Source organism: Mus musculus, chromosome 1 (genome assembly GCF_000001635.26).
Source record: "Mus musculus strain C57BL/6J chromosome 1, GRCm38.p6 C57BL/6J".
Taxonomy (NCBI): Eukaryota; Metazoa; Chordata; class Mammalia; order Rodentia; family Muridae; genus Mus; species Mus musculus.
In genome coordinates, this window is record NC_000067.6 from 132,981,814 (window position 1) to 133,005,716 (window position 23,903).

The 23,903-nt window shown below is 42.2% G+C and overlaps 1 protein-coding gene across 10 annotated transcripts in view; it reads right to left on the minus strand.

The window, feature by feature from the left end:
* Positions 1-4,291: 4,291 nt before the first annotated feature.
* Positions 4,292-23,903, minus strand: part of Mdm4 (transformed mouse 3T3 cell double minute 4) — a 44,483-nt gene continuing 24,871 nt past the window's right edge. For 4 of the 10 annotated variants that reach the window (NM_001302802.1, NM_001302803.1, NM_001302801.1 and 1 more), the window contains 6 exons: positions 22,841-22,908; positions 21,978-22,077; positions 19,470-19,630; positions 14,750-14,896; positions 12,690-12,770; positions 4,292-10,412 (listed from right to left, as the gene is read on the minus strand). In NM_001302802.1, the coding sequence (NP_001289731.1) occupies positions 9,843-10,412; positions 12,690-12,770; positions 14,750-14,896; positions 19,470-19,630; positions 21,978-22,077; positions 22,841-22,908 (1,127 nt within the window). In that variant the 3' untranslated portion in view covers positions 4,292-9,842. Of the gene's footprint in view, positions 10,413-12,689; positions 12,771-14,749; positions 14,897-14,940; positions 15,023-19,469; positions 19,631-21,977; positions 22,078-22,840; positions 22,909-23,903 lie in introns of all 10 variants that reach the window. The other 6 variants (NM_001302804.1, XR_387151.4, XM_006529233.3 and 3 more) reach the window with 6 other exon arrangements.

Sequence of the window (23,903 nt, forward strand, 5' to 3'; positions counted from 1 at the left end):
TCCACTGCCCTCTTTTGGCCTCTGTCACTGCATGCATATGCAGGCAAAACACCCACCCATACACATAAAAATAAATCTTTATAAATGAGATAAACCTGATACTAATGAAGTTCCTGTCCTGGTGGTGCCACTTCTGTTCTCTAAACAATAAGGTGCTGGAACTGACTTCTGGGGTGCCATCTCAGCCACCTAAGCATTCTGTGGTTCCATGGTCCTAGACCGTGCTTGGCACTTCCTTCTGGCCCCTTCCCTGGGACAGTGGTGAGCTAACCTGGAGCCGAATTGCCTTCCCACCGGATTAACCTAAGATAGATTTTAAATTGTATTTTTATGTACACTGGTGATCTGTGTGTCTTTGTGAGGGAGGGTGTCGGGTCCCCTGAACAGGAGTTATGTACAGACAGTTGTGAGCTGCCATGTGGGTGCTGGGGACTGAACCCGGGTCCTCTGAAAGGGCAGCCAGAGCTCTTTACTGCTGAGCTCTCTCTCCAGCCCCCGAAGACAGATTTTAAGAAGCAAATACATATATGATACATGCTTAAATCTGTTGTTCTCCTAAAGTCAAGAATATCTGAGGGAGACCATGGTGTTGGTTTCTCCCACCTCATGGGACATTTCTCTCCGGTGAACAAGGCTTTCTGTGGTGGCCATCTGTGGATTACTAGACACCCACAGAGCAGTTCAGGAGACAACTTCTAACGCTCTACAGAGTTCGGAAACAGACCACTGCCCCTTTTGCCTGTTGGGATGAAAGCTGTGGGGGATGGGAGGCGCAATGAGATGTGTTTGGATAAGCTTCGAACAAGGGATAGGTTATCACTGAGAGAAGACATCTGTAGCTAGGTTCCAGGAAGGCTTGAGATGGAGAGGGGACAGTAAACGCAGACAAAATAAAAATAAAATATTCCTCGTGGCTGGTGTGCGGTTAAAGTATCACGAGTTCTTTTACTTAAGGCTATGGTGGTGGACTTTAGAAGAATCTTAGCAAAGATCCCCCAAACACCGCAACCATAGATATTTAAAGACCTATGGCTGTGTTTGAAGGAAGGAACATCCTCAATTTTTTAGGTTACTAGTGCCCTCTGGTGGGCGACCAAGGCTATGCCCCACTGGTGAAGACAGCCAAGCACCTCACCAGTGGTACCTCATTTGTCCACTATGCCTGTTGTATAAACCAGGAGCTAAGGGCTAGAGACATTAAATGGTTTGCCTCAGGTCACCCAGTAAACAACTGGCAAGTCAGGCTTCGCGTCAAAGTTTGCACGAAGTGAAAATATTTCAAACTTTTTTGTACAATCCAGAAATGATAACACCACCCATGCTTTGGATTCTGAAGAAGTTTATTATAGCCAGCAAACAAAAGTACAAAGTTCTGGCAGGCATGGTGATAAACAACTTTAATCCAGACACTTGGGAGGCAAGGACAGATAAATCTCTGAGGTTAAGACCAGCATGGTCTGTATGGTGAATTCTGGTGCATCTGAAGACAGTTACAGTGTACTTACATATAATAAATAAAATCTTTTTTTTTTTAAATGGCTGCTCATACAGGGGTGGTGTGTATGTGCACGTTGCCTCAGGAATCCGGAGATGTTGGATGCCCTGGAGCAAGAGTTAGCAGTTGTGGACTACCAGGCTGCCAGTCCGGAGTCCTGGGACCCGAACTCAATCCCTAGGGAAGGGCATCAAGTGTTCCTCACCCCTGAGCCACCTCCCCAGTCCAGCACAGTAATGACTACTCTTAGGTGCTTGCTGTTTCCCATCCTCCTTGTTACAAATTAGGGACCAACTCTGCCAAGACAAGGAGTTTTAGAGGAAACAAGGAGGGTCTCCTTACTCCCAGAGTCCCACCTAAGCTTAAACAGTATATGGCAATTTACCACAGGTGCATGCACGTTTTGCACAAACTAAAGACTCCCAATTAGGGCAGTAGAAGTTTAAAGCCTCTACAACTCAAATGTTTTGCTTACTGCCTACTAATGAGTTTTTCCCCCCAAAGGTAGAGGCCCAGGTTGAGTTGAGGTCAGACAAGGTCATGGATCATTTCCTGTCTTTGCAAAATGAAGATGATCAAGTCATGACAAGGTCATGTTAGCCTAAAAGACATCTTTTTACAAGCTGTGCTCTAAACCTAAAACAAGCAGTTGCTCTGCTTACATGTTCTCTGTGAGGTGGTTTTTGTTGCTGAGACAGGGTTTCTCTCCGAAGGCCTGGTGTCCTGGAACTCTGTCCATACACTAGGCTGGCCTTGAACTCACAAAGATGAGCTTGCCTCTGCCTCCTGGGTGCTGGGGTTAAAGGCTCGTACCGCCATCACCCAGATAAAAAGAATTGTTAATTATATGCATGTGTTACTGAGCCAGAGGCACTGGATCCCTGGAGCTGGAGTAACAGTGAGGTGAGTCACCTTACATGGGGGCTGAGACCCAGACACAGGCCTCTGAAGGGAAGTATGCACTGCTAACCACTGAGCCATCTCTTTAGCCCCCAATTTTTCCCCTCTCAATACCACTACAATCTCTTCTCTCTATAGTTACTATTGGTCTCCCCACGTAGCCCACACTGGCCTTCAACTTCAAATCCTCCTACCTCTTCTTTCCAAGCGCTGAGGTTAAAGGTGCATACCAGGTGTGGACCTAGGTTTTAATTCACCTTTTTCAAAAAGTTATTTTTGAGTCAGAGTTTTACTACATAACCCTCACTGGCCTGGCACTCAGTCTGCATGCTTCTGCTTCTCAATAGCTAAAACTAAAGGCATGCACCACCACGCCTGGCTTCACTCCTAGGTCTCAGGTCCCAGCAGCTAGCTTTCCTTTCGCTCCCTCAGTGCCCACTCCTAAATTGGCTGCGGTCTCCACCATATCTTTTCCAAAACTCAATCACATTTTTATATTGTGATTTATATTTGTCTCAAACATAATAAGGTAAGCCACTGACTACAATTCTTGGACACATACCTGCTGTCTTTATACCTTTAACACCTCATGGGTAACAGACACCAAGTCGGTCTCTCCAGACCATCAGCTTGGGATCGACAGCATTCCCAGCTCCGGCCTCTCGCAGCCTCACTGCGGTCCACTTCTACTGTGGAGCAAACATGGCCACCTAAGACCCTTTTGTGGATTGCCAGTGTCTTTGGGCTGTAGATTCAAGTCCTAGCCTGGCGTGCCACCTTCTCCTTGGTCAACGCCAGTTCTTTCATCCTAGCTACATCCTTAAATGGCAGCTGACTTGAAGGCAGCTTCCAGGCTTTATTTATTGGTGTCCCACTATGTTTAACATCACAAACATGAATCTCCAACTTTTGTCACCTTCAGCTCAGGTGGAGCAGAGTATAACCTCAGTAAACACAATGTCAGGCAAAGCTGAAAGTACATTACAAAGTAACTTAAAGAGCTGGGGATGGCAATGCATACCTGTAATCCTAGGAACTGAGGCTGAGGCAGGAGGATAACAAGTTATATAATTATGCGATAAAAAATTATTTAAGGTTAGCCTAGGCTACAATAAGCAGACCTCTCTACCCAAAAACAAAACAAAACCAAACATACCTTGGTGAGAGGTCACAAGATGTGAAAAGGTTGCCAAAATGAAAGCAACAGAACTGGCTTAGGTCCCACTTTAAAGTCCCAGCCCCCACCCTGTCAGGAAACACACCACCCCATCCCAGGGTTCACACAGGTGGAGCGCACACACTCAGAGGATAGTATTTATTTGGCAGTCTGTGAACAGTGCCCCAAGGTGTGCCATACACAACCACTAAAGGCTGGGGAACTGATTTTAGTGCTATTTAGGTGAACGGCCTCTTTAACAGCATACACACTATCAAGCTAGCCCTCCAAAGAAGAGAGGACCACGGAGTGAAGGCCCTGAGATTCAATATAAAACATTTACACCAGATGGAGTGGCACATACCTTTCATCCCAGCACTTGAGAGACAGAGGCAGGCAGGCAGGCAGGTCTCTGACTTGGAGACCAGATACATATAAAGTTCCAGGCCAACCAAGGCTATATAGTGAAACCTTGCCTAAAAACAAACAAACACACTAGTTATAAAGAGCTCCCATACATTTCATTAATTTTCCAAGAACTCTACTCTCCAAAAAGGTTCATGAGTCACTGCTGGACACTCTAGCAGATGCTGGGGACATGCATGTTTCATGACAAACACTTTGCACTAATCCTGACTTGAAAATACAGTAAGCTCCATTTTTAATATTACTCTGCAGATGTTTCGTTTCTTTGGGAAATGGGAAGCAGAAATGAATACAATTACTCTAATATGCAACTTAGGGAAAAGCTGCCAATGACTTTTAATCACTTCCCCAAATCATGCCAAAGATAACAGAAAATGGGTTAGCTGTACATAAGCAAAATTACCTATTTCCAATAATGACAAAACACAATGAAATGAAAACTGTTTAATCACACAAAAACACAATAAAACCGCATTAAAAGCATTACATAGTGCAAACACCCATGTACAGGGCTATTAACTTAGTGGCACTGTAAAAAGTTACATAAGGACACACGGAAACATTTCCCTCTGGCCTCGTTAGTAAGCTGCCCTTCTTCTCAGTTTATTACCCCTCATTTGCTTCTGCACTGGCAAGTACCAGACTGGGAATGTCATGACACTGCCTCTCGACACACAAGTCGAGCATCTCATGCCACCCACTCAAGTGTATACAGAATGAATTCCTATACAGCAAGACAAGCAAGGAAGTTCCATCAGGGTAGAATGTGCTATCTAGATTTACATGTGCTTCTCAAAGCATCTGGAGACAACTCTTCCTAATCAAGAGCCTAGTGTCAAGGAAAGGACAGGCAGGTGGGCAGAGACTTAAAGCAGGCAACACAGGTTCTACTGAGCAGGCGGTCAGGAGAACCGCACTCACTTCCAGAATAAAGGATTCTCAATATAAACCTCAGAGCACAGTCGACCAAGACCACTAGCTTCCTCCATCTTCAAGGCAGTCAGAGCTTTTAAGAGTTGTTCCTCCATAGTCGCCACATCAAACTGAGGTAGAAACGGGTAGCTGTGTGTGTTGGCTTTACAGGTGAGAAAAACTGTAGGTTACAACTTCCAGAGTAGGACACAAGCTGCTGGCTAAGGCGGCCTAAAGCGCTGCATCTCCTCCTGTTTTCTTTTAGGGGGTCGTTCTTACTGAAAGGGAAGTGAAAACTATGGGCAGGAAGAGGGGGAAGATTAACCTCAAATTCCTTAGTGTTCAAACAAACCAACACCTCCACAAAGGAAGCCAGACAGCTGTGCCCTCCCAGCTTCCCCACCTCTCTGTTGGAGCTCGTAGGCAATTCTGTAACCACAACACTGCTCAGGACAGGCTCAAGGAGGACCCTACATAAGTACACTGTACTTCTAAACATCCAAGGTGACAGATGGCCTCTGGCATAAAAGCAATGTCCAAATGCAGCTAACTCAGAAATAGGAGACCATAAAAACGGTGAGGAGGGAGGGAGAATGAAGGGAAATGTTTACACACATCAAATACTTGCTGTTTAAGAACACAAAGCACCTTTAGGTAACAAATTAAATGCTCGTATTGGCCCTCAAGTGTCACAACACAATGCTAATCTTCAGTAAAGCGTTTGCCAAGCTCTAAAAACCACTGAAGCAACTACTTGCCCTCTTAGCTTATCTCTGACTCTGCCCACTTAAGAAATGGACTTCTACTGTGCTGTGCTCCTAGATGGGACTGAAGGAGGCGCCTATGCAAAGACACATAAGCAACACCATGGATATGAGATCATTTTTGGTAACATCAGTTACATGGGCGTGGTGGTAGAAAGGCAGACATCTGTGAGTTTGGGGACAGCCTAATCATAAAGCAAATTCTAGGTAAACCAAATAGCGAGACTCTGTCTCTGAAAACATAACAAAAAAAAACAAAAACAAAAAACCCTAAGGCTATCAAGGTAAGATCAGAGATAATTTACAATAAAAGTTTAACAATGCTACATTCACCAATAATGGCATTACTTGGGATTGCACATTACATCAAAAGATCTCAAAATGTCTACAAGACAGTCTTTCACAAGAGGGGAGAGCTGGCAGCTCCTCTAAAGAAAACATATAGTGTCTGCAAACCATGAAGAGCTGTCAACAGAAGACCCCAGCTAGGTCTAGGGAGTCACGTTCACCAACCACCTGTCTTGGATACTCATTAGCAGCTTAGCCTTAGAGGGCTCCACAGTTCCTCTCATAAGCTCAACTGCAACTATCTACCCATACATCTAAGGAACCCCGTGATGCGAGCTCACCGTTCCCTATGGCAGTGCAAAATTCCACCCATCTGTAAACATTGTACACTTTACTTTTGGCACAGGACAGCTTCCAGGTTTATCTTTGAAGTGCAGGTTCTAAAGAGCTAGTTCTTTATCTTAAGACATTTTTAGCAAAGGTAGCATCAATCTATAGTGTGCACATGCATGAATTGTAAGAGGCATCAAAAAATAGTATTCTTTAGACTGAATCAACAATTTGGGCAAAAAGGAAAATAACAGTCACAGTATCTAAAGCCATGGAGGTTCACAGAATATCATGGAAACAGAACAAAACAGCGAAACAGCTGGTCCAAAAGTGTCTTTCTTTCTAAAGAGGACTAAACAAGTAACATCGGAGAACTGGGAATGATCCCCAATTTCTCAATCAACTTTTCAAAGGCCCCAACATTACATTGAACTGACACACAAAGGTTACAAATGATCCTGGCTTTCAGAATAGATTCTTTCAAACCATGCAAAGTATCACACACACCTAAATATACATAAATAATGAATATATATCCACACAGTCACAAATGCTTGGCGGTACAATGTAATCTACCCGTTCCAGCCCTCAATCATAAATCTACTACATCCTAAATGGGCGAGGGCGGCAGTCACACCTATCTGAAGCCGAGCTCTGAGTCGCTCATCTGACACAGTAGTAAACAGAAGCACGTCAACAACCAGGAAGTCCCTGTGGGGAACACAGTAACAGCGAAGCCCTGGAGACTTTCCTAGTAATCCGACACCTCTGCTCTGCACTTTTTGTCCAAGATAGAGTAACAAAAACTTAAATAAAAAGCAAAATAAGAAATTTAGTCATTACATGCCTAGAATTCCAGCACTCGAGAGGCAAAAGCAGGAAGGTCACTGCAAAGCTGAGGCCAGCCTGAGATGTAGGGTAAGGCCCAGGCCAGTCATGGTGAAACAGCAAGACTCTGCCCCAAAAGATTAGGAGAAACGTTAGAATGAAGCTGACATACTATATCATGTATCCTATTTTGAATGCAGTGCTTGGAATTAAACATCATAATGACCCAATTCCACCCAGCAGGTCCATGTCTAGGAAATGACTAAAGTCCAGGGCTAGACATATCATAGCCTATTCTCAAGCAGGGACTGTGAGTGATGGCTTCTAGGATTACCTCTAAGCTACCGTTTCTCACTGCCATGGAGATATGGATATACAAGTCTGTTATCAGTCCCTCAGAGAGACTGCACAGCAACCCCAACAGGAGCTGCAGTATTTTCAATACAAGCAGAAGACCCATAATAGCAAGGACTTGGCCACTGAGTTTGCTACAAATAGTGAAATTATCAACTGGGAGCAATGAATGACAAGCCATGGCTAGGAAAGTTCCTCGGCAAACTGGTGGTGTGAATGAGAATGCTCCCCTATGCTCATGCTGGAGTATTTGGTCCCCAGTTGGAGGAACTACTTGGAAAGGATTAGGAGATGTGGCTCTGTTGGGGAGGTCTGTCACAAGGTGAAGGCTTGGAGGTTTCAAAAGTCCATGCCATCCCCTGGGTTCTCTCTCTGCCTCCTACTTACAGATCAAGATGTAAGCTCTCAACTGTTCTATCATGAACTAAATACCTCTGAAACCATAAACTCAATGCTTTCTTGTACATTCTGCCTTGGTCGGGATGTTTTGTCATAGCAATTTTAGAGTAGCCAAGACACAGAAGCTACTACCAGGAAGTGGATCTTTGCTGTGAAAGACCTGACCATGTGGTTTTTTTGGAGGAATGTGTAAGACTTTGGACTAAGAAAGGGTTCAAGGCTGTAAACAGAGCTTAATGGGTCCAGTTGGAGCCTAAAAGACAGTTAGTACTGAGAGGAAGCCTAGATCAAGAGGCTGCAGGGTAGAACAACTATTAACAACTGGCTAAAGACTTATTCTGGTTATGTTTGACAAAGAATGTGGCTGCCTTCTACCCTTGTCCTAAGAATTTGCCTAAGCCTGGAGTGAAAAGTAATTTCTTTGATAGAAGAGGTGTCCAGAACGCCTAATACTGGTTCTGCAGCACAGTAATTAGTAATTCTTTTCATGGAATGTGGTGGTTTACATGAGAATATAAACCACAGGCTCTTAAGTTTGAATACTTGGACCCCAGTCGGTGGAAAAGGTAGACCAATTACGACACTGGGGGGGCAGGCCCTGGGGTTTTCCAGGGCTCTCTTTTTCTCTGCATTCTACTTGCAGATCAAGATGTGAGCTCTCAGCTGTCCCTGCCTGCCATCATGGATTCTAACCCTCTCAAAAGCAAACCCCATTAAATGCTTTCTTTTATATTTTGCATTGGTGCTTTGTCATCAAAATTAAAGAGTAACTATGATAACTGATCCAGTGAGAATTTGGTAAAGTTGGGTCTAATGGTAGAGCATGGGACAGACAGGGAACATGGGATCAATGCAAGATAAAGCTAACATAGCTCCTCTTAGTAGTAATTAGAGGAGCCCCAGTGGTCCCAGTCCAGCAGGGACATAATGACATTAAGGGGACTGGATACCATGCATCTCCCCCTTTCTAACAGCAGGAGCCATAGGAAAAGCCAAGACAGCTAGATTGCCCTCAAGCTCAATAGTTCTAGGGACTTGGTCTTTAAAATGATGTTCTCATGTCCCTGGGGAAACATCAAGATGGCCATGTGTTCAGTGGACACAGAACAGGCATACGGGATTCAGCGTGAAGATCTTCAGTTCATATATTGATATTATACTAAGTTGATGTGGTCTAAAATGACTAAGCAGAATTGAAGAGATCAATTTGTTCCCCTCCTTTCACAGCTGCTACATTCCTCCTCTCTACTGTTCAAGCCTTATCATAGGCCACTGCCTCAGAATGTGAACAGCTGCAGAGCACAAAACACAAAACACCCAGCCAGCTTGAGAGACAAATGCAAAGTGTGGGCAACAAAGTCTGTGCCTTTCCTTTTTGGAACTGATAATAAGGCTGTGGAGAGATGTACACCTGTGTTACCTGACCTAAAACTAAGAGATTTCAGATGGGCTAGTGGGGCGGCCTATGAGCCTATGAGCACATAGGTGGTAGAGACAGCTATCAGGAATTTAAGGTCATCCTTGACTACACAATGAGCGACTGACTGGATATGTCCTCTTCAGTGTTAGCCCCAGTATTTAATAAATGCTTTAGATTTTGATGCCTCAAGAACATTACATAACACCAGGGTAGAGAATAAATCAACTAATGTATTATTCTTGCAATAATTTGGAAGTGAATAAAAGAATGCATTGCTATGTTTGTATTGATATTATTCCCTCTGGGTTCACAATTTGGAAGAACAAAGTATCTTCTCACTAATGAAACCCTCAAAACTTAGCTAAAAGTTCATATATGCTTATACAAATAAACATATGCAATGGGTCACATTTATAAAAGATGCTCAATACTGATCCTTTTAAGACTAAGATCTCATTATATGGCCCAGACTGGCATCAAAATTGGTGATCTTCTGCCCCTGCCTCTAAGAATACTGATTTTTTTGATAAATGACCTGGTCCTCCTAGTATTTCTCTGTGACTGACTCAACTATGCTATAAAAACTTTAATAACCAACTGAATCTCTTTCTTACAAGCAGGACACGAAGCCCCAGACTTCTTCAGTCTCCTGGCACAGTGGAAACATGTCGTCAGATGGCTCGTCTTCCCATGAATAATGTTCCCATCCCGAGGCCTTTTTTCACATAAGCTACACGGCTTCAAGACATTCTGGAAATCTTCCATACTTTCTGTTTCAGCTTTCTGCTCAGAAAAAATATCTGTTTGTTCTCTCGCGCTTGAGATGATCTCCTGGCTTTCAGAACTATGAGCCAAATCCAAAAATCCCACTGAGTTGCAAGGGTCAAACCTGGGCTTTTCCTCCTTTAAATATCCATCTTTAGGCCTAACAACAGGAGCTGAAATGGTTCTCCTACAATCGGGAACATCAATTCCTTCATTGTCCTTCTTTTCAGGTATGGCAGTAATATTAGATGTAGATAGGGAATGAGTTAATTTAGAACAATCCGAATACCAATCCTTTCTCAAGGCCCAGCAACGAAAACAGTACCTCTTGCTTGGAGAATTAAACTTCTTGCATTCCGTACACTGCCACTCATCCTACGAGAAGTTAAAATAATTAAAACTGATGCTGAGACAAATGTGTGTTCACTATCCCCACAGTAATGAAAAACAAATAATTCTAAAAGACAGGCCAAATTCACATTTCACTAAGTGTCAAAACATTCCATACCAGTGGTCCAACCTGAGACCTGAACAAATTTCATAGTCACAAAGCAAAAAACCTTTACAAGAACAGCCAATATGTTCTTAACCACTGGGTAGCGGCTAAGAGCACTGACTGCTCTTCCACAGGTCCTGAATTCAATTCCCAGCAACCACATGGTAGCTCACAACCATCTATAATGGGATCTGATGCCCTCTTCTGTCATACAGGTGTACATACAGATAGAACACTCATATACAATCAATTAATAAACAGACAAAACAGGTTTAAAATTTAAATCCTTGCTAACTTTCAAGGTAGTTATCTGGAGTTGCCTAGTATTGACAGAATCAATGATTTGGTAACACACAGACTGCATTGCTTTCAGGATGTGGTAATCTGAATGAATATCCCCTCCAAGTCTCTAACATTTGAATACTTAGTCCCCAGCTGGTGTTAATCTGAGTTGATTGAAATGGCCCTCAAAGGTTCACAGATCTGAATGTTTGGTTACTAGAGAATGGCACTATTTGAAAGAATTAAGAGGTGTAGCCTTGTTGTAGGAAGTATGTCTCTGTAGGTGGGCTTTGAAGTTTTCAGAATCCCATGCCAGGTCCAGTGGCCCTCTCTTCCTGCTGCCTGACAATCCAGATCTAGAACTCTACTTTTCCAGCACCACATCTGCCTGCATGCCACCCTGTTCCCTGCTGTGTTGAGAATGGACAAAAACCTCTGAAACTGTAAGCAAGCCCCAATTAAATGTTTCCTTTGATAAGAGTTGTCTTGGTCATGGTGTCTCTTCAGAGCAATAGAACACTGACTAAGACATGGCCTTATTGGAAAAAGTAGAACTGGGAGCCAGCCTCCATAGTGAGTAATTTACAGAGGAAACTTGATTTAAAAAAAAAAAAAATGGAAGGAAAATAAAAAGCCCTCAAAGTATACACTTGGGTTTAGATTTGTCACTTGGTAACAAACTTAAGATCTATTACCTAAAAGCTGAATTATCAACTCTTCTTTAGTAACCCTCCATTTATATTAACTGTATGGAAACTAAGCTTGTTTCACTTGAAGTGGGTTTTTGTTGTTGTTTGGTATTTCTACAGGGTCTCTCTGAGTAGCTCTGGCAATCATAGAACTTGTCTGTAGAACAAGCTGACCTAGAACTCAGAGAGACCCACCATTGGCCAGCTCACGTGCATCTTGTTAACAGATGCTGGTAAATTATTTTGCTACATTAACTTATAGATCTGTCCTTAGATAAGAAAGTTGTTCAAGTAGGCAAAGTAACAGGACTATTCTGAGCAACTCTACATCAATCCTGCCAGACAACCAAAGAATTTGTGTTGTTATTACACTGTGTGTTTTTTGCATATGTGTGTTTGTGTGTATAGTGTGAGTCCAAAGATCAAACTCAAGTGGTTAAGGTTTGGCATCAAGCCTTTGCCTACTGAGCCACATGTGTGCCAGAGCAGGCTTGTGGAGGTCAGAGGGGAACTTCAGGTATGGTTTATCACCTTCTACCCTGTTTGACAAGGTCCCTGTCATTTGCTACTGCATATGCCAGGCTAGTTGGCCTGTAAGCCTGCAGGAATTCTTCTGTCTCCACCTTCTTTGTTGCTACAAGAGCCCCAGGATTACAGACATGCGCGCCCAAGCCTGCTCTCCATGGGTTCTGGGACTCGGGAGCTCCTCGTGCTTCACATCAAGTGTTGCCCTGCCAAACCAGCCCCCACGCCCTGTCCAGAGTTGTGTTAGCAGGGACAGATAGAATGATCATCTTTCTCCAAAGTAGAAATAAATAGTAGCTCAAATTATTCTTTTATTCTCTCAAATTCCAATTAAAAACTTCTGAAGAAGATGTAATGTAAAGAATCCAGCCAGGTGTGGTGGCGCAGGCCTTTAATCCCAGCACTCGGGAGGCAGAGGCAGAGGCAGGTGGATTTCTGAGTTCGAGGCCAGCCTGGTCTACAGAGTGAGTTCCAGGACAGCCAGGGCTACACAGAGAAACCCTGTCTCAAAAACAAAAACAAAAAAAAGAAAAGAAAAAAAAGAATCCAACATATCTTAGAAACTAGGAAAAGCAGACAGAAACAGGAAAAAAATGACATTCTGCAATGCACGGGAACTAAGATTCAGCTAAAACTTGGCCACAGCAAAGCATCTTTTACCTCAGAGGTAAGTTCCACGTCAGTATCATCGCTCAAGGACCTGGAGTCCTCAAGATCATCATCCTTTCCCACCTCCACCGTCTGTGAAGGAACAGAGACCGCATTAGACAAGCGCACCTGCTTCCCGGGAGACTGCACCCCACATCACTACCACTTAAAAACCACAGGGCTACTAAATACCTTCTCTATTCAGAAAGAGGTGTTCAAATTCATAGCTTCAAAGAAAATAACTGCCAGAAGGAAAATAAAAGCAGCAATTCCTATGCAGGAAATGTTATGTTGTGCACGGTGGCCACAGGGAATGAAATAGAGCACTTTAAAGCTTTACTCTTCACATTCAAGAAAGCTATGTGACAATCTGGCTGCCTTACAGAAGGCTGCCCGCAGACCAGCCAGGTGTGCTAGTGCACACACACCGTAATCCCAGCAGCAGGAGGCAGAAGCACACAGATCTCTGTGAGTTCCAGACCAGTCTGCTCTAATGGTGGGATCCTGCCTCAAAAGGAGGAAAGAACAGAGTGGGGAGGGGAGATGAAGGGAAGAAGAAAGGGAGAGGAGGGGAAGGGAGGGGAGGGAAGAAAGAAAGAAATGTAGATAGTCTAGAGCATAGTTCCATAATCTCAACAGTTTGTAGGCAAAGGCAAGAAACTGCCAATAGTGCAGGGTCTACTTAATCTGCATATTGGTTCCAGATCAAATAGAAATACAGAACATTCCTCATTATCAAGAAATAATTAACCAGGCATGGTAGCAAAGGCCTGCAATCTGTGTACTTAAGAGGCAAAGGAAGGGGGATCTACGTGAGTTCTGGGCTACCCAGGGCTACATGGAGTTCTCTCAAAGTTCAAGTATTTTAAGGCCTATTCTTTTATATAAAAATGTCCAAACTGTCATCCTGACTTTAGTCACTAACATTCCTGCCCATGTTGTTTATAATTGGTTTAGAGAGTCTAACACATATTTATAGCAAACAACACAAATTCCTATGAAAACCCGCTACCTTTATCTTCTGTTACATTTACTCAGTGGCTTTTTTAAAAAATGTATTTATGTGAATTATTGTGAGATGTTGGATCCTAGAATTCCTGACAGTCGTAAGCTGCCACATGGGTACTGGGATTTGATTCTGTGCCCTCTGAAAGAGCAGCTAGTGTTCCTAACCACTGAGCCGTCTCTCTAGCCCCTCAGTGTCTTTTTTTTAAGATCTTTTTTCAGTTAGTGTACAAAAATAATGGGTCTTGTATGACACTTACACACATAATCAATGGCTATTACTGAAGCTTGTCTATGTGCTAAAAGCACTAGCTCTGCTGCCCAATCCTTCTGACACCCAAGCTGCTACTTTAATTGTATGCTTACACCATGATACCTTTTTAAGTTTTTTTCAAGACAGGGTTTCTCTGTATAGCCCTGGCTGTCCTGGAACTAGCTCTGTAGAATAGGATGTCCACAAACTCTGAGATCCACCCACCTGCCTCTGCCTCCCAGGGCTGGAATTAATGGTATATACCACTATAACTAGCTCTAATTTCTTTTAAATTCTATGTATGCATACGGCTTTAAGCATGTGAACAGTGTCCAAGCAGTGAGCCACCAGGCATGGGTATGAGAACCTGAACTCAAGCTCTTGGGAAGAGCAAGGAAGCTCCAGGTCCTATCCCCAATCTCTAACTCCCTTCTTAATATAGGAGAAAATCATACTAACTTTAACATAGGTTTTAAAAATTAGCTTTTTCCAATTTTGTTATGAAGTAGTTACAAAGCTACCAAAGTTCTTTAAATACAAGGATTCTTTTCTCCTGTAACAGAAACTGTTAAGGCCATTTATAGGTTTGCCTGATAAGCAAAAGTTTCTAAAAGAAACACTCCACAATGAGTTCACTGAAGTAGAGGGGCAGCATGTCCCTAACACAGCAAGAACTTCTCCATGAATCTTGGCTCATTTCTGAAGCAGCCTTGTCTAACAATTGAAATCCTAAAACTGGGTATAGAGAAATACTCAAGACCTGCAGATGACTCTAGAACACAGATACAGACAGAGTGTGAATGCTGGGACATACCTTCTTGTTACTTGTTTTCCCTACTTCACTTGTTTGCTCAGAATTAGCAGCTTCAACTTTTATTCCAACACCTAATTGCTCTGACACGGTCTCATTTAAAAACCACAAATCATCCGTAGTGTCTGAAACAATGGCAGTACCTATATCCTAACAGAGAAAAACAAACATGAGCTCTGTAACTGGTAACTTGCCGTTCAGAGAACACGGTGCCTCTCCTCAGTAGACACGTCTTCATTCAGCAGGTCTCTACACAATGGATGGATGCAAGGGTAGCTGACAAGCAATTTAACAGTAAATGAGATACAAAATACAAGAAATGGTATAAAAAGAACTTAATAGTTCTATTAAACAGAATGCAGTCTACAGTCATCTCCGTGAGTAAAAAGCTAGAAAAGTTCTGTGCTTTCTGACATATCCTTCCTATTTAATATCAATGACTGCTTTCCAGAGAAACAGAAATGGGTGGCAATCCCATTCTTTGAACATGATACTCTTGTGTTTCTTTTTGAAAAATAGTTTCATGATGCAGTCCTGTTGAGCCTGGAATTCACTATGTAGCCAAGACTGGATTCACCCTCAGCATGCTCCTGCCCGACCTCTAAGTGCACCACCAGCATCCAACATATACAAACTTAAGTTACTGCATTCATCTGTACACTTCTTTTTTCAAAGATTTATTTTTATTCTATGTGTACAAGTGTTTTGCTGCATGCAGAGCCCACAAAGGCCAGAAAAGGGCATCCTCTGAACTGAGCTATAACCAACTGTGAGCTACTAAGTGGATGCTGAGAAGTAAACCGAGGTCCTCTGTAAGAACAATAAGCATTCTTAGCCTCTGAACCATCCCATTATCCATATATTTTATAGAACTTTCTACTCTGCTATTTTATTTAAGATTTGTTTATTGTATATGAGTATTCTACCTACATGTACACCTACCTGTCAGAAGAGGGCATCAGATCCCATTATAGATGGTTGTGAGCCACCACGTGGTTGCTGAGAATTGAACTCAGGACCTCTGGAAGAGCAGCCTCTATGGTCTTAACCCCTGAGCCATCTCTCCAGCCTTGCTCTGCTACTGTTATGTTATTACCAGGTACTGTTAGTGCCAGTTACTGCTCTACATACAGTAATCAATGAAAAAGTCTGGTCTTACATCTCATTGAGAGTAAACACACAATAAGTACAAATACAAAACCTAAGGTGGCAAGTGCAATTGAGAATATCAATTAAGATAAAGACAAGAAAACAAACAACAAATGATGAAAGGAATGTTTATACACTGCTGGTGGGAAAATAAACTAAAATGTATGCGTGCATGTATACACACACACCACTAATGTAGTTACTATGGACATCAGTATGAAGGTTTAACATAAAACTTTTCTATTCCAGTACATACTCAAAGGACTCTAGGCCCTACCACATACATACCTGCACCTCTATGTTTACTGCTGTACTTCTCCCAAAAGCTAAGAAATGGACCTATCCTACAAGTTTATCAACAGATGAATGGATAAAGAAAGTACGGTACAGAGACAACAGAATCTTTTTCAGCCATAAGAAACAGATGGTTTTTTGAGGCATCTTGTTAAGTGAAATAAGCCAGACTCAGAAAGACATAATACTGAAGGAGGGACAGGGGGAGTCGTGAAACTACCAAGGCAAAAGAGAGACAGTCACTAACACATGTGACATGAAAGCAGACAGGGAGACCACTAAGGGGAAGAAGGGGACAACCAGTAGAAGACATAGGAAGGGAGTAGAGATGAAGGGCCACTGAGAATGATATATACACCCTCCAAACCAACTGAGTCAAGTCCATATAACTCAGAGACAGGAGCAGCAAAAGCAAGCACAGGGCATGCACAGGTCTACAGCAGGTCTTCCCTGTATATATCATAGTTTTCTAGTTTAGTATTTTTATGGAATTCCCATGTGTGTGAACAAAAAGGCCTCTAATTCTTGTGTTCTTGGTCTCTTTTCCTTCTGTTGGTTTGCCTTGCCTAACTTCAATGTGATGGTTTCCATCTTATTTTACTAAAAGAATGTAAATAAGCCAATGGTGGAGGCACATGCCTTTGATCCCAGCACTTGGAAAGCAGAAGCAAGTGTATCTCATAAGTTCGAGGTCAGTCTGGTCTACAGAATAAGTTCCAAGGCTATACCATGTATTGAAAAACAAAAACAAAGCAAAGCAAACAAACTATATATAAATGAAATTACTAGTTACTTCTGACACCCTCACATATACATGCAGGCAAAATACCAATGCACATAAAAAAAAAATTTTAAAAAAGTTGATTCACATTCTGAGAGTTCAGCTTGCTTTTTTATATTAAAAGCATTTTTGTTATTAATAAAAGCATTTTTTACTCAAAAGAAAAAGAATGATATATGAAAATGACATAATGAAACCCATTATTTTATATACTGTTTTCTTAAAGCATATATTTTTTATTCACTTTATCCACAGCCTCCACTCCCTCCTCTCCTCCCCATCCCACCCTTACAAATCCTTCTCCCCATTGGCCCCCTCCCCTTGGGTACCACCCCACCCTGGAACATTTAGGTTTAGGTTTAGGGGGACTAGACACATCCTCTCCCACTGAAGCCCAACCAGGCAGTGGGGGGGGGGGGGGGGGGAGGAGAGGATCCAATAGCAGGGGACAGAGACTGAGACAGAGAAAGCCCCAACCCCATTCTACTGGTTAGGGGATTTTTTTTTTTTAATTTATATGAATATTTTGTTGCTGCCTTCAGACACACAGAAGGCAGCATTGGATCCCACTGTAGATGGTTGTGAGCCACCATATGGTTGCTGGGTATTGAACTCAAGCCTCTGGATCAACAGCCAGTGCTCTCAACCAGTGAGTCATTTCACCAGCCTAGGAATTTATTTTTTTAATGGTTTGTTTTTATTTACATTGGTGTTCGCCTGCATGTACATCTGTGTGAAGGTGTCAGATCCCTGGGAACTGTAATTACAGAGAGTTGTGAGCTACCATGTGAGTTCTGGGAAATGAACACAGGTCCTTTGGAAGAGCAGCCAGTGCTCTTTAACTGCTGAGCCATCTCTCTAACCCCCTTTTAAACATTTTAAAATGACTTAAGGAAAAAACTGTCAGAGGAGCAGGATAGCTGGAGAGGCTCTGAGGTTGGTCTTAGGGTTACTACTTAGGAGCGGACATCTAAAAGTAGGAAATGGATCCCCGAGGAATCCAGCAGCATAGGAATCTCGGAACTAGTCATGATGACCTCTAAAAAGAAGTTACATTCACATTCTAAATCACGAAAAGGAGAAAGAGATTTGAGAGGGATGTTTCACAAAGCAGAAAACAAATTTAAGTTGCCTTAGGAAGGAAGGAATCCTGAATTACAGGATTAAAACCCTGTGTGTCTGGAACACAGGCAGTGAGCAATGAGAACTGAAAAAGACAAGCTAGAGACAAGCTACAGCTATGGTAAAAAGTCTAGATCTTATTCTACTTGTTTTTTGATCCCACTGAAGAATTGTAAGCATGGCAATAATGCAAGTTAATCACTTAAAACGTGTACTGTTGGGGGCTGGAGAAATGGCTCAGTGGTTAAGACCACTGACTTCTCTTCCAGAGGCCCTGAGCTCAATTCCCAGCAACCACATGGTGGCTCACAACCATCTGTAATGGGATCTCTACATGTAGGTGTACATGCAGATAGAGCACACATATAAATGAAATTAAAAAATAAAAATTCTTGTCCAGCACTCAGGATGCAAAGGCAGGCAGAACTCCCGTTTTGAGGCCAGGCCTAGAACCTACACAGTAAGTTCCAGAACAGAAACAGATAGGCCTATGTAGAGACTAACAGACCACCACCAACAAAATGTACCTCTGGGGAGAGATTCATCAGTGGTGTTACCTAGAAGAGAAGAACTGTATAATACCAACTTAGCAGGCATAATGTGCCCACGGTGCAATAACGGCCTGTTATGGAGATAACCAACCACTTCCTGATTAAATATGAGGACCATTCCACAGGAGGGAAATGATGCCTGGTTCTGAAACCCAAGACTGTAGAAAGAGCTCAGTGGTTAAGAATATCAGGTTTGGTTCCCAGATGGCAGCTCACAACCATCTCTAACTCTATCTAGTTCCCAGCGATCTTCAAGCCGTCTCTCCGGCTTCTGAGGACGCCTGCACAGGCAGTAAGTACACATACATACATTCAGACGCTCATGCACACTCATGCACTAAAAATTATTTTTTAAAAGAATCAAAGATATCAAAATCAAGAAATGTAGATGTGGTGTGAAAATGCTCAACTACCTACATGAAAAACAGGTGCCAGACAGTGGTAGTGCACACCTTTAATCCCAGCACTGGGGAGGCAGAGACAAGTACATCTCTGAGCTCCATGCCAGCCTGGTCTGAGTATATATGACAGAGAAGAAGTCAGTGTCTCCTGTAGTTTGGCTAAAATTATTAAGTAGAAGGAAAAGATAGGGAAGGAATGTTAGTTAAAAAAAAAAAAACATCAATTTCATGCTCAAGGTCAGATTCTCCAACAGTGAACACAGCCTTTGCAGAGGGTTCAATGTGGAAGTTAGAAAAGTCAGGACTACATCTGAGCATCATATACACACAGATGAAACAAACCAGTAAGAATTCTTAGCTACAGCCAGAGTAAAAGAACAAAACAACACAAAGCAAAACCAGTTCCCCTCAGATGCAACTTTTACCTGATTTGTCTGTAAATCAGTTGAGCCATTACTTTTAGGAATACAGTTGTTTCTCAAATTCCCTAGAAACCACCAAGGCAGGCCAGCAACGTCCCACTCCTCAAAATCAAGGTCAAGCCTAGATGTCTCATCTTGAGATAAATGTTCTATCAAGTCTTCATCTACAGAAACCAAATGAAAATGACTGTAAGTAATACAGAAGAACCAAGATGTTTCCCAGAATCCTTAACAATCTTTGTAAAATCAGTAAAAAGGAGCTCCTATTCTCAGTAAGGAGGAGACAGAAATCAAATACCTTAATGGTATGGCTCAAACCTCCCATTTAGGTTTCATTAGCAAGCAAGAACACTATGAACAGAAGATCACTTCAGGCTGGGCGAGGTGGCGCACGTCTTTAATCCAAGTACTCGGGAGGCAGAGGCAGGTGAATTTCTGAGTTCGAGGCCAGCCTGGTCTACAGAGTGAGTTCCAGGACTACACAGAGAAACCCTGTCTTGAAAAACCAAAAAAAAAAAAAAAAAAAAAGATGATGATGATGATCACTTCAGGACACAAAACTCTAAAAGCATCTGAATGTGCTGTTCTAAAAGGATTTCAAAATGGCCATTTTCTGAAATTTTAAACATTCCCAACCCTGTAATAACTAATGATAATGACTTAGAGCTAGGCATAGAAGTATGCACCTGCCTTTTATCCCAGCATATAGCAGGTTCCAGGCTAGCCAGGGATACACAGTTGAGACCCAAAAACAAACAAAGTATCATTACAATGACCTACTCTAATACATGTTTTGATAATGGCTTAGCCATTGGATTGCAAATGGCAGTAACACAAGAGCCCAAATCTTGAGGTACAGATCCTATTGCGGAGTCAAAGGTTGAAGAAGTCTTACTGGTGCCACATATTTGGGATAGTTATCAATAACGCATGTTTTGTTAGGTAACAACCACTATCAACAGAGAACTATATCCAAATAAGCACATGCATGTGTCTTTTCTGGATCAAGGGCTCCTTGAGAAATCAGTACCTAAAAGTCCCACAGATAACAAGGCCCATGCTCAGACAGTTACTAGGTTCCTCTTGCTGTCATATGTAATCTTTCCCTTCACGTTTGCTGGTCCTTTGTGTAGTACTTTAGCATTTCCCTACTGTCTCACTGTCTTCTCCCTCTTCCAAATGCACTGGCCCTAGTGATGGCAATCACAGAGGCATAAATATGCCAGGCAAGGATGATTCAAAGATTTCTGCAACCAACTGGTCCCTGACAGAGCACAGCTTAACTAATTACATCCTGCTATTATCATAGACATATTTGTTGCCAGAAAAACTTCAATAACATTTTTATCCATTCATTACTGAAATGATCAGAAACTAATTCCCAAGATAGAATCATTAAAATTATCCTCGTGTATTCAAGCTCTACAACTTATTATAAAAGAAATATGAATAATTATTTCCACAGGTAAAATGTTGTCCTTTCTACCTACAGATCTTGCTGAAAAGTCTAGAACTATTCATTCCTAAATTTTTATCATAAATTACACTTAGTGTCCAGCTTTTTGTGAGTAGAAAGTAAGAATTTGCAGTTAAATGAAATCATACATTTAAAGGACTGAAATAACCTCAAAGTAAACAGATTAAAAATCAACTTATGACCGGGCGGTGGTGGCACACGCCTTTAATCCCAGCACTCGGGAGGCAGAGGCAGGCAGATTTCTGAGTTCGAGGCCAGCCTGGTCTACAAAGTGAGTTCCAGGACAGCCAGGGCTATACAGAGAAACCCTGTCTCGATAAACCAAAAAAAAAAAAAAAAATCAATTTATGTTCAAATACAGTGAGAAAACAATCCAGCATGATAAACTGATTCAAATTTAATTTAAACATATAAAGCAACTTTAGTAACATAACTCTGAGATATAATCAAAAGTCTAACCTGCCTTTGACCCAACTATGAACCAGGAACGAGTCACTAGAAAACATTATACTATAAACTAAATACCTTTAGGGAATTTATAGTTTTGAACATAAAACAAAAACAAACAAAAAAAGAACTCTATAATTTACAAAGATTATGTTACAATGTTTTAAGAGAAACTTCCAAAATATCAGTTAACTCCCTCACCCTGTCAGGATGAAAGGTCCTAGCAAGGCAACAGAACTTCTCAACATGCTAGCTAATGTCTGCCTCTGAGCTGCTACATATATTTTGCCATTTTTGCAAATTTTCAATCTTTAAAAAATCAGCTTCCATGTCAAAAGATAAATAAAAGCCAAGTCAAAATGTGAAGTCTAAAGCAAGTGATGGAAACTGAAAAGGCTGAGAGCCAACTTGACCAGACAGCGTCCTCTCAAGCTCGCTGGCTCATAAAGGGCCTGTACTACCCACTGTCCAGAAGCTGCCCAAGAACACCTACTATCTAGATAAATGCCATATCTAGAAGTACAAATAAAGGAGACATGAAAGGAGGGAGGGAGGGGAGGAGGGAGAAGTCTTGATCCAAAGCTTACCTGCTCTGGAGTCTCTGCATTTATGTCGTGAGGTAGGCAGTGTGTGAGTATCCTCTTCTTCAGTTCTTTTTCTGGGATTGGAGTATTCTGTTGCACCGTGCTGAAAGGGAAGGGTGTCTGTTAGTACAGCTGAAATGACTAAGACCAGGGGATGTAGCAGTTCCATTCTGGCTCACCAGTTAGTGTGCAACACAATGGGTTATGCACAGGAAAGAGCTCTGCAGCTGACAAGAATCCTCAAGAAAAGCCAACACACGTCTCTCAACACCACCAGCAGGGCAGGCAGAATCCCAAACTTGGGGAAGGGGAATAACTTCTGTACAAAGGACAAAATACATTCTTGAAAAACAGGTTGTCTGCATAGCCTACTCCCTATTAGGCCTAACTCAGAAAGCAAGTGACACCTCGTCATATTTCAAGATGATCTTAAAAGTTCCCCACATTTGAGTTTCAAAACTTTAGGAAATGCCATGACATAAACTTAAACTTAACTGCAACGAGCCTCTACAGTCTAAAACAGCAATGCCTCAAACACTCAAATATATACCATCTTAAACACACAAATGCGTGAACACACACACATATGCATACACACACGCACAGAAATAGACGGAGAGAAAGAGAGAGAAACTGGAAGGAGTGAAAATCAGAAGTGCTACATCCCAAAGACACATTCAGAGACTGGAACTCTGTTAAGGGCAGAACAGAGAAGGTTCACTCTGTCCCTGGTCTGTGAACTCCCAAGGGCTTTTCTTATTAAATCCTTACCACATTCACGAAAAGGCCTTGGGAGCCCAAGATCCACAGGTACAGAGAAGGGGCCACTCTGTACAAGAAAAGAAGTCACCGTGCGGTGATTTTACCTTCAGTCGGTCTTGACTTGGAAAATCCATAGTGTGATCCTGTGCGAGAGCGAGAGTCTGAGCAGCATCTGGATAGCAAGTAAAACAAAAGGAAAACCTTCCCTGGTAATAACCATTCTTTCCACACAAAGACCTCAGCATACAGCCCTGAAGCAGGCTTGTTCTCTAGAGATGGACTTCTGCCTGGAAAAAGAGGCTCATTCCCAAATGGGGGAAAAAACAAAACTTCTAAAAATGACAAACCCAACAAAGCCATGTTAAAGGACAACACCAGAGCGACCTGGAGGAAGCACGAGCGGCTGAGGATGCTCGTGCGTGGTGCGTATTCAGATTTTTATGCAAAAAGTGATTAAGCAGCAAACAATGCGGTGTTCATCTCTTCCTATTTCGACAGACTGCCTACCTTATAAACAACAACAACAAACATTACTTGTCTATAAAAGTTTGTATTTTTAAGTGTTGTATTACAAGGCCTGAAAAGCAGGAATTTGATAGACTTGTTTCAGAAAACAATTCCATCTTCAAACAAACCCGTACTCTTAAATGCCATGGTGACTCCATGTCTGAATACAGACTGTCACCAAGTCTCATTCTTCTCAGCAACTACATGTTACAAAAAGTACTGAATGTTTCTCTCCCAACAATCAACAGAAGCGAAAGGGAGGCAGAGTGGAGAGAAACTCCGTTTTTAGATTGTTCTTGTCTTCCTAGTGTGTGTAATGGGCACACATGTGTAGGACGTAAGCCAGTCCTCTCCTTCCACAGTGGGCTCTGTGGATCAAAACTCAGGCCCTCAAGACTGTGTAACAATTCCTTTAGCCCACTGAGCCACCACACTGGCCTGACAGACATCCCTGTATTACATTAGCTGAAGAGAGAAATATGTCCCAAAGACTTACAAAAGTCTCAAATGAAACAAAGCCTAAAAACATGACTACAGAAAAAAACAAGCTCCTGAGACGCTAGCCTGACCTACAGCATCACTATAAGCTTCATGTAACTGAGACACAAGTTACCTGCTAGGTGTGCCTATAAGGACTGAGTTCACCAGCCACTAGCAGAG